The 10,279-nt window shown below is 42.3% G+C and overlaps 1 protein-coding gene across 1 annotated transcript in view; it reads left to right on the top strand.

Annotated features, from left to right (window-relative positions):
• AQP4 (aquaporin 4) overlaps positions 1-9,954 on the top strand; it is a 10,632-nt gene extending 678 nt beyond the window's left edge. The window contains exons 2-5 of the mRNA XM_010006832.1: positions 3,559-3,973; positions 4,871-5,035; positions 5,405-5,485; positions 8,828-9,954. Coding sequence (XP_010005134.1) covers positions 3,559-3,973; positions 4,871-5,035; positions 5,405-5,485; positions 8,828-9,106 — 940 coding nt within the window. The 3' untranslated portion in view covers positions 9,107-9,954. The remainder of the gene's footprint in view (positions 1-3,558; positions 3,974-4,870; positions 5,036-5,404; positions 5,486-8,827) is intronic.
• The last annotated feature ends 325 nt before the right edge of the window (positions 9,955-10,279 follow it).

A 10,279-nucleotide genomic window follows, 5' to 3' on the forward strand; every position in this document is an offset into this window, starting at 1 on the left:
GGGGGGCGGCCCTTCTCCGCGCCCCTGGGGAGCCCTCGGGTGTCCGTCCCCCGGGCTGCGCTAGCGGGGGGAAGCGCTGCCGTTCCCCGGCCTTTCTGTACCGACGGGTCCTGCCCAGGGAGCCGGGCAGCCCCACCGTCCCACCAACCTCCCTCCCTCAGGGCGCTAATGGAGCGTTTCGGTCGTGCCTGGGGTTTCAGGCTTGAGGTGCGAAGAGGGGCAGAGGGTTGTAAACCCACCCCCCACCACCTTCCTTTTCCGCCCTTTGAAACTTTGTTTTATTCGCCACTTGCGCTCCTGTGACAGAGACACCTCGTGTGCGGAAAGCCCAGCTCCCGTACAGCCCCACAAACAGCTTGTGTGCCGGGCTCCCGGGCTGCTGCTTCCCACCTCCTGTAGGCACCCGTGCCAGTAGCTCATTCAACATTGCGCTGGGAAATGAGGCGAAATCGTTCTAAGCAAAAGACCTGCGAAAATGCCGTCGCTTTGCCACAGTAGCCGGGTCCCCGCCTCCCCCCGCAGCTGGCAAGTGGGTGCCTGAGCCCGTCTGAGCCAGAGGCGGCCGTGCCAGGGGCAGGTCGGGGTGGACGTGAGTTTGCTGGGGAGATGCCACTGGAAATAGCCGCAGCACGCACAGAACTTCTGTGCCACAGCATGTCGTGTGGAGCGGCTGGCTGCGAGCCCGCCCCCGGGCTGGTTGCTCCACTGCGAGTAGTGGTAGTAGTTAGAAAAGGGGAAAAAAAAGAAAAAAAAACAAAAAACCTTTTTTTTTTTTCTTTCTTTCCCCCCCTCCTGAAGCCTTTGTTGTTATTTCTACTGTTACAGCTTTAAAGCCATAATCACGTCTGCAGTCGTGATGGCAACGTGAGCTCAAAAAACCCACCTTGCTCCTATCAGTCTGCTCTGTAATCTCCGTAGTTCAGACCAGAGAATCTTAACGTGTGGGCGTAACATAAAAGTGTCTTCCTGCTCTTCTGTTGTATTTGGTGTTTATCTAAGGCAACCACAAACAACAACCGCTTCGAAAAATTGTTTTGTGACTTCAGTGGCAACTCTTAGCTGCTGGAAAGTCACTTTGTGGTTTCAGACCTGGCACAGCCATCACTCTCTCTGTCCCATCTCAAGCATTTGAATGGACTGCGTGCTGGGAATTAATAGTGAATGTTGGGGGTGATGTTGGTTTCTAAGTTGCTGATATCCTTTGGGTTTAAGCGAAAACCTGGACGCGGGGTTCAAACACAGTATTAAGCTGTTACTAACATTTGTAGAGTGCTGGTTGTCTTTTTTTGCTGTGATGAAGAAAAATGCGCAGTTTCAGTGAAGTTTGGCCATGACAGCTGGGCATTTTGCTGGGTGTTGAAATCATAGAAAAACAGACTGCTTCAGAAAACACACGTGCATTAAAAATAGATGTTTAGATTATGAACTGTCAAAGTGTGGCTTAGAGTGTAGTCCTACCATTTTGATTGTTTTCTGCGTAGGATGCTGATTTAGACCATAAACTTTCTTTATGTTGATGAGCAAGCTTCTGTGTTTGAGTTATGCATTTGGCTTGCACGCAGCATTTTTCCATTTTCAGTGCTGCAAATAATATTGACTGGTCTCAGCTGGAGAAGCAGTATGAGATCTGCTCTTCATAAGTGGGAGCCTGCTACTAAACAGGCCCATCAACAGTTCAGGTTTCTTTTCCATGGGCTTCAGCATATTCCTCATCCCTACATGAAACATTCACCTGGGACATGCCCTGGGAAAATGAGCTTTTTTTCAGTATGGATATAGCAGCTGTGTCTTACTAAGGTCACTAAATTAAATTATTAGTGAGGAAATAATAGTTTGTTTCAGAAGTAACCTGTTAGTTTTCAGTGAGAATCTGGGCACAGGGTTCAAAGGTGAAGATGACCAGATACCTGTGAGCTTCAGCATTGGGGGTGGCAATGACTTTAGAGCCATTTTGAACTAAAACTCTAGTCTAGATAGTTGATCATTGACTTACTGTTAATAAGACATCTTACAAAAACATCTTTCCATTTGTCTCAAGTGTGACCCAAAAGCAGAAGATTTCGGGCATGACTTTATTCTCTTTCGAGGCTCTGGCTTCAATTCTTCTCTGGCAGAGCAAGTCACACTCAGGTCTCTCAGATCACTTCACAAACACTTTACGAGAGCCATTTGGACGAGATAATGTAATTCTTGTTCTCATCTGAGAGTCTGAAGTACTGAGATAGCGTTCAAATGACCTATCCAAAATACACAGTAAATTAGCATAAGAAATGAGACAGGGAAACAAATTATTTGCTCTAGTCACAAGATTAAATTGCTATTCCCTAACTCACTGCAACTCTTAAGAAATTCATGGGCCATTCCTCTTGCAGTAACTTGAAAAGGGCAGACATGCATTTTATGCTTCCTTTTAATGTAAGGGGTATTAAATATGCATTGTAGCTCAGTTACCTTAGATAACTGAGCATAAGTTCCACTTGAAATTCTGTTCCCAAATGTAGCAGCTGAATATTATTTCTTTTGTTTCCTACTTTTTGGAGAGGTTGGAGGTTTTTTTGCTTTTGTTTTTAGAGAAGAATCATTAGCATTCCTTAGAAACTCATTAAAATGCTTCCCTTTTGGCTTATTCTCCTAATTTATTAATACCACAAATAACTTTTCTTTGGTGACCCACTTTCATAGGTATCTGAACATCTAGCAAAATTGTAACTCATCAAGAAGGCAGTGTAGACTAATAAATAGCATCTCCAGACAGAGAGGAAAATAAAGACACTTCTTTCTTTGACACACAGAGTTCTACACACTACACATACAGAAAATATTGCTCTATTTCACAGCTTACTTGACACCTTTAGAGCAAAAGTAAGCACTTTATTGATTGCGTGATTGATTTAAAGGTCGGAATTTAGGACTCCATCTATTCTTCTGGCTGAATTCAATTTTTACCCTACATCCACAGTGAAGAAGCTGCTCTTTGCATAAATACAAATTGAAATATTGGTTTGTGCAAGTGTTCAAACAAATAGGCTTTTTCTTACAGCTCCCACGGCAGCCTCCCAGCTCTGTTAGCAAAAGCATTGGGGTTCGACTAAGATACCGCTTTTTATTGAACTGCCATACCTGCTTTGTGACAAGTACAGATTTGCTTAGAAAGAGAGGATACCCATTGATTTAATGAGGATGATGGTCAACAGGCCACTGGAAGTGGTAGGGCTTGTACAAGATTCTTAAGTCAGGCAGAGGTCAACTGGTGTAGAATTATACCCTTGTTTTCTTACTCTGTTATGTCAAAAGATACAGAGGTTGCTTTTTGTGAACTGAAGCTATACAGACAGACTTATCTCAAAGGGTGATTAATCACCTTGCATCCTGCAGATGCTCAGACACTGGTCATGTTTTAAGGGCAATTTGCTCTGAGAGTGCAATCTGTGGTTGTCCCAGCCCAAGGATGCTTGGCATGGTTGCCTTCTCTCCAAAGTCTGTCAGAAAGCAACCCCCTAACAGGACAGCATAAAGCTTATTTGGTGACTTCTGACGAAGCTTTGTTTTCCTTTTCAGTAAGTGTGGACATCTGTGTAAGTGTGAGAGCATCATGGTGGCATTTAAAGGAGTGTGGACACAGCCCTTCTGGAAAGCTGTTTCGGCAGAATTTTTGGCCATGCTCATTTTCGTCCTCCTCAGCCTTGGCTCCACGATTAACTGGGGTGGAGCAGAGAACCCCCTGCCTGTAGACATGGTCCTCATCTCCCTCTGCTTTGGGCTCAGCATTGCAACCATGGTGCAGTGCTTTGGACACATCAGCGGGGGCCACATTAACCCTGCTGTGACCGTGGCCATGGTCTGCACGAGGAAGATCAGCCTCGCCAAGTCAGTCTTCTACATTCTTGCCCAGTGCCTGGGAGCCATCGTGGGCGCAGGCATCCTTTACCTTGTCACACCACCAAGTGTGGTGGGAGGCCTGGGAGTCACTGCGGTAATCACTTCTCCTCCAGCTCTTGAACTTAAACTAGCCTAGAGCCCAGGAAAATATAATCAGTGTCACGCAGAATAAAAAGAGCTCAAGTAGAGATTTCAAGAGCTTGCTGGTTTATTTACAACATCTAGAGCGGGCTTAAAGCTCTCCCTAGGTTTGGTTTACACAGTGTAATGATATCTATAGCTGTTCTTTTTATAGAAGTTCTCTTTCTTAGAACTTCCCCAAATCTGATGACAGCAGGTAATGTTAATATATATATACAAAATAATATATGCATGAGGTGCCATTTTTATATGGGCTTGGGAGGGGGAAATTAATTCTGTGCCATTATGTTGGGGTTTGAAAAAACATCAATTTAAAATGACATACTTTTGAAATAGATTGTGGCTTAGATTTCAGCTTTGTTCTGAACTAACAAGGAATACCATCAGTTAGCCCTGTTGCAGCACTTATTAAAAATGCACTTGAGCTGCACACTGCTTAATTTTTAATTGAAATTTAAATTAATTAAGTCAAGGCTAATTAATGAATTTATAATTGAATAGTAAATTACAGTGCTCCCAAGAAAAAAATATGGTGACGGGGAAGTGCAGCATTTGCAAATCCCTGTATAAAAATAAACTATACTTCTGCAGTCTAACTTTGAAGTTCTTGTTGGGTGTTACTCTTATGCCTTCTGTTCTCAGTTCAGCAGTAATTTTCCGTGGCTCTCAAAATAAAAATTAAAAAATAAGGAAAAGTAGGGGGAAGCTGTACCTCTAAATTTCATTGTTGTCTTTCACAGTGTACCACTCAGAAATACGTTTCATTGAAATAGAATTAATGTATCTGGTGGTTTTCTCACTGAAAATATCACCTTTTTTTCATCTCCGGTGTTTCTTTCCCTTCTTCCAGGTACACAAGGATCTTTCCGCTGGCCATGGACTCCTGGTGGAATTGATAATTACGTTCCAGCTGGTTTTTACTATTTTTGCCAGCTGTGATTCAAAACGAAGTGATGTCACTGGTTCAGTAGCTTTAGCAATTGGCTTTTCTGTTGCAATTGGACATTTATTTGCTGTAAGTTAATAGCTTCTCTTTAAAAAATAGACCCCATGTTCCTTTATGACTAGTTCAGAAGTTAATGGAAACTTCCATGGCCTCTATAGCTACTCTAGCTATATAGCTGCTATATTCCTTATGGATCCATGCCAAAACCCTTTGGAGTAGCAGGAGGTCCCCTTGGGTAGTGTGTTGCATCACAGATTTTCTGTCTGTTTGTGTGAGAGCTTTGTTAATTTTGTGATAAGTCTCAGGTGACTGACAATACTTGCTGTCAATATTAGAAGCCATGCAAAACCATGGTGTCCCCATAGTATAAGGACTAGCAGAAACTGAATAACTATCTTCAAGACTTTAATAACACGTAACATATTGTCTCTGCTTTAGATCAATTACACCGGTGCCAGTATGAACCCTGCTCGATCATTTGGACCTGCTGTCATTATGGGGAGATGGGAAAACCAATGGGTAACTCTGTTTTCATGCTTCCTTCACCAGAGTGCCAAACAGCTATCAAGATTTGTCATACATCATTTGCTTTTAGTTACCTGCCCCAGTACAACTCATAGGGACCATCACTGAGGAAGTCAGATCCTGACCTGCCATGAGCTTCAGTGTGATTATGCTCCTCACCCAGGACTGTGGGGCTGTGTGCAGGACTCTGGAATAGCATCTTGCTTTTCTGGAGGTGGTAGCTGGAGTCAAAAGGAAACTGTACCAAAAGTTCAATACAAAAAGAGTGATCTGGGGAGACTGAAGGAATTTAACTGCTAGAAAGAAAAATCCTCCGAGGCAGATTGCAAACCCCGCCCGGTCACACTGGTGAGAAGCTGTGGAAGTAATTCTGTTGGCTTCACGTTTCACCTGGTTCTGCGGCAAACTGGGGCAGACGTATGAAATGAGAGCAGAGACCCTCAGTGATCTGGTTCCCGGGGGACAACCTGCCTCAGCAAATGCCTGCAGTGAGAGATGAAGGGGTTGCAGTCTGGTCTTTGCAGACCAGACCAGATGTTAGCTGCTTCAGTTGGAAAGCATCAGCTTAACTAGGAGTATTTGTGCAGGAAAAAAAATTTAATAACAGATTGTGAATGATGCAGCCATTTTCTGTAGCATCCCACTATTCAACCTTTTAAAAACCAATTCACATTTTATAAGGGAGAGATGGATTGCAGCTCTACCTCACCTAATTAAAGACAGGGAAAGCACTTCTAGGGACAGTTACAATGTTAACTGGAAGAGCTGCACATTACAGTGCATATAAGGATTTTCTTGATTTTTAAAGTATTTTAAAGCCCACATTGCTCCCACTGCAGCTAATAACAGAAATAGCATTGTCTTCAGGCCCTGAGGCTCCGTTTCTGCGAACACCATACCATGTGTAACTTTGTTCCCAAGAGTTACCCTATTGAGGCAGATTTACCCAGTTACCAGTGAATGGCTTGTTAATACAAAAAAATGGTGTAGTTTTTCACAAGATTAATTATCCATACTCTGAGGAAGCCTGTAATTTATAACTAAAACTGTAAACAATAAATAAATGTATGATGGACAAATTGTAGGAAAAGCTTAGTTACTGGCCTGGTCACTTGGAAACGTCGTCTTTTCTCCTCCTCTTGTACAATGACATTGGCATGCCATTGACAGAAGCCCATGGGCTCCTGGACCTACTAGTGTTACAGAAGTACTGCCTGTCATGCTGAAATAGATACTTACCCTATGAAGTTGTGTCTCTCAGTTACATTTGCTTATTCAAATTAGTTAAATAGGTAGCTGACTGCTCGTTGGATTCTGTGGGAGCAGAAACCAAATTTGGATTATTCTGGAAATGTGAGTCTGAAATACTGAAGTAAAACTGTACACTAGGGAAGGTTTTGTTTCCTCAAAAGTTCATTGTCACCTTGGGTGAAAATGCAGAGAGAATATCAGTTTTCTGCATTGGTGTTAATTTTGAGCTAGGACAGAACCAATTGTCTCTTTAGTAATTTTACTTTTTGATTAAGTCTCTTCTGAGTGACTGCACTTTCTGAAATTTTTCAGACGGTGTCTGCTTCTGGGACTGATACCTCTTGATGTTCATAGTTACTGCAGAAGTAATGATGTGAGTGGTATGCAGAAAGGCTCTTACTTATACTTACTTCTGTAAAAAACAAGGTCAATGCTTGGTTCTGCTAAACTTCTTATGTCCCAGAAATGAAAGGCCATACAAGGGTCACTCATACCTGTGACCATGCTGCAGGGAAGAGCAAACTGGACAGAGGACCCAAAACTGACCAACAGTATTCTATCCCATATGCATTATACTCAGGATAAAGCTAAGGGATCACAAGGGTCAAGCTCTCTTCTTCCATGGCTGGCATCCTAGGAGGACTCTGTCCATTCTTCTGCCTTCAGTCCAATATGTGTGTTCCTAAATCCGTGCATTCATCTTGCAAGCAGTCCATATATATAGCTGGCAATAAGTGATAAAATTTTACAGGAAGCCCCTTGGAAAGAGGTGGAGTAGTAAAATCTGACAAAATGTTCTCTTTAAAGATGTGGGCCTGCTTCTCAGTCATCTTACCCTGGCTTAGTTTAAAAACAAAGCTATGCCAAAACAACTGTGTGTTGTGTGTGACGAGTCATACCTGACTCCACCAGGATGTGTGGCCTTTTTTTTCTCTCAAGAAAAGTTATAGCTATGGATGATCTAAGTAAGGATGATGAAGAACCTGTACTTTTTTTGCTATTGGACAAAGTAAAAAATAAGTTAAATCTCCCTTAAAGAGGGAAAATAAGCTTATTTCTATTAAGAGAAGGTAAGGCAGCCAGAGAGGATGTGTGTGTCTCTCTGTGGTAGATGTCCATTGCTTTATTGCCACTCAGCTGTTGGCTTGTGAAGACTGATAACCAGACATATAGACTGAAATCTTATCCAGGAATCAGGGAGTTGTTAACTGTACCTCACTGATGTGTCAGCATAGGTTCCTCTTCTCTGGTCTGTGAGGTCCAGTGCCTGACTATTCCCTAAACACTGGCATAAGAGGAATTTTTAAGGGAAAGCTGCAACTATGGATGCAAGGTGGTTTAGATGACTGGATTCAAGGTGACAAGGGAGAATTTCTGAAGGGGATAAAATATATGTGTGAGAGAGAGGGAGACTTTGAGCAGGCAGAAAGGAAAAGTGACAAAGGACTAATGCCATTAACTGCCTAATAGACTGCCTTTTGACCAACTTCGTATGTGACTTTAGAGCAGTCCCTTAATTGCAAAGCTCCAGGTCACTGTCTGTGAAACCTACTGTAGTTACACTTCTCTGCCTCATCAACTGATGTCATAACAGATTTCACCCCAGTTCATGAAAGCCAGGGAACTACAAAACCGTGCATTTCTGGAAAGCAGAGTTGGCTTTAAAGATTGGGCCAGGGTATTTTACTGAAAGTTTTCTGGGTGAAGTCTGTAATTACATTCTTTTCTCTGAAACTCTGGCTTCTTTATTTTTTCTAGAGGTTAATCATAGAATGATTTAGTTTGGCAGGACCTTAAAGATCATTTAGTTCCAACCCCCCTGCATGGGCAGGGACACCTCCCACTAGAGCAGGTTGCTCAAAACCCCGTCCCACCTGCCTTTGAACAGTTCCAGGGAGGGGCCAACCACAACTTCTGTGGGCAGCCCTCACAGTGAAGAATTACTTCCTAATGTCTAACATAAATCTACTCTCTTCCAGTTTAAAGCCATTACCCTTCATTCTATCACTACATGCCCTTGTAAAAGGTCCCTTCCCAGCTTCTCTCTTTCTTAATGCCTGTCTTTTTTCCACCTCTTTTTTTCAGGTATATTGGGTGGGACCAATAATAGGAGCAGTCCTTGCTGGTGCTCTTTATGAGTATGTCTATTGCCCAGACGTTGAACTCAAGCGCCGTTTTAAAGACGTCTTCAGCAAGGCTACCCAGCCTTCCAAAGGGAAGTACATCGAGGTGGACGACAGCAGGAGCCACGTGGAGACCGATGACCTGATCCTGAAGCCTGGCATAGTTCACGTGATCGATATCGACAGGGGTGAGGACAAGAAGGGAAGAGATCCATCCAGCGAAGTGTTGTCTTCTGTATGACTAGCAAGAAGCACTGAAAGCAGAGAGCAGCCTGTTAGCCTGTCCACAGATATCCTTCCACCCATTAAAGAAACAGATCTCCTCTAAACTGAGCATCTACCATTTTTTTACAGGTATGGTGCCGGCAGCTGCATGGTAGTGGTGTCACCAAACCAGATGCCTGCTCAGTTGAAATATTAGGACTTTACTGTAATTAGGATTCCCTGTCTAGTATTCCAAATTAAGAGTTGCTCCTACTGTTCTCATTTTCTTTTTTCTGGAACAATCCCAAAGTCAAACAAAAGAGATTAAAGCATTCTCCTTTAATAAATCAAGCAATAATGAGATGAAGATAGAGATGTTTAACATTCAGATTGACAGTTAAGACGTATCAGGAAATGCCTATAGACATGAAGACCTACTTATCAGATTGTTCTTCTGACACTTAATTGGCTCTTGTCAGCTCCAATTAGAACATCTTATCCATTAGCCATTCTCTGCAAAGTTCAGGGACAGCACCAACACTACCTAAGAGATTTATCCACAGTCAAGGGAAGGAACATTGTATCCACTCACATACACCTTTACTGCCTTGCAAACTACTTGTGAAGAAATGATACTGTAATACATTTTTTAAAAAATTAATTCTATCAACCCATCCAATTTGACTCCTGATTTGCAGTATAAATCCTTCATCTCTTCCTGGAAGTAAATACGCTGAAGTTGAATGTTGAAGTCGATTGTAATAAGGCTGCAAAGCACTTGACTGTACTTCATGATCCCTCTTGTCATTGTCTATCTGGTGAAACATTCTCCTGGGGTTTGACTATTGACTATTTAGTGTTAGCAGACTTTCAAGGTCATGCAAAGAATATAAAGGCTTTCCTGTTACTTAATAACTCAAATAAGACATATCAGAAGAAAAGAGGGCGTATCTGTTTTCAGTGCACTTATTCAAACACACATTTCTGTGCTAATTTATGTAAACTAAAGGTTTAAATTACTTACCTACTTTCTTACAAGATGGTTGGAAGTATAGGGTTTTTAATTTATTAGTAATGTAGAGGGTTTTTAACTTTTAACTTTATTGAAACACTGATTGGGAAATATTTTTTTATAACAGATGATAAAAATTTGACAGCTTCTGGCTTTTTGTTGTAACTGATGCCTAACTGTTTGAACAGGAGCCATGCT

Source organism: Chaetura pelagica, unplaced genomic scaffold (assembly GCF_000747805.2).
Source record: "Chaetura pelagica isolate M959 unplaced genomic scaffold, ChaPel_1.0 scaffold109, whole genome shotgun sequence".
NCBI lineage: Eukaryota > Metazoa > Chordata > Aves > Apodiformes > Apodidae > Chaetura > Chaetura pelagica.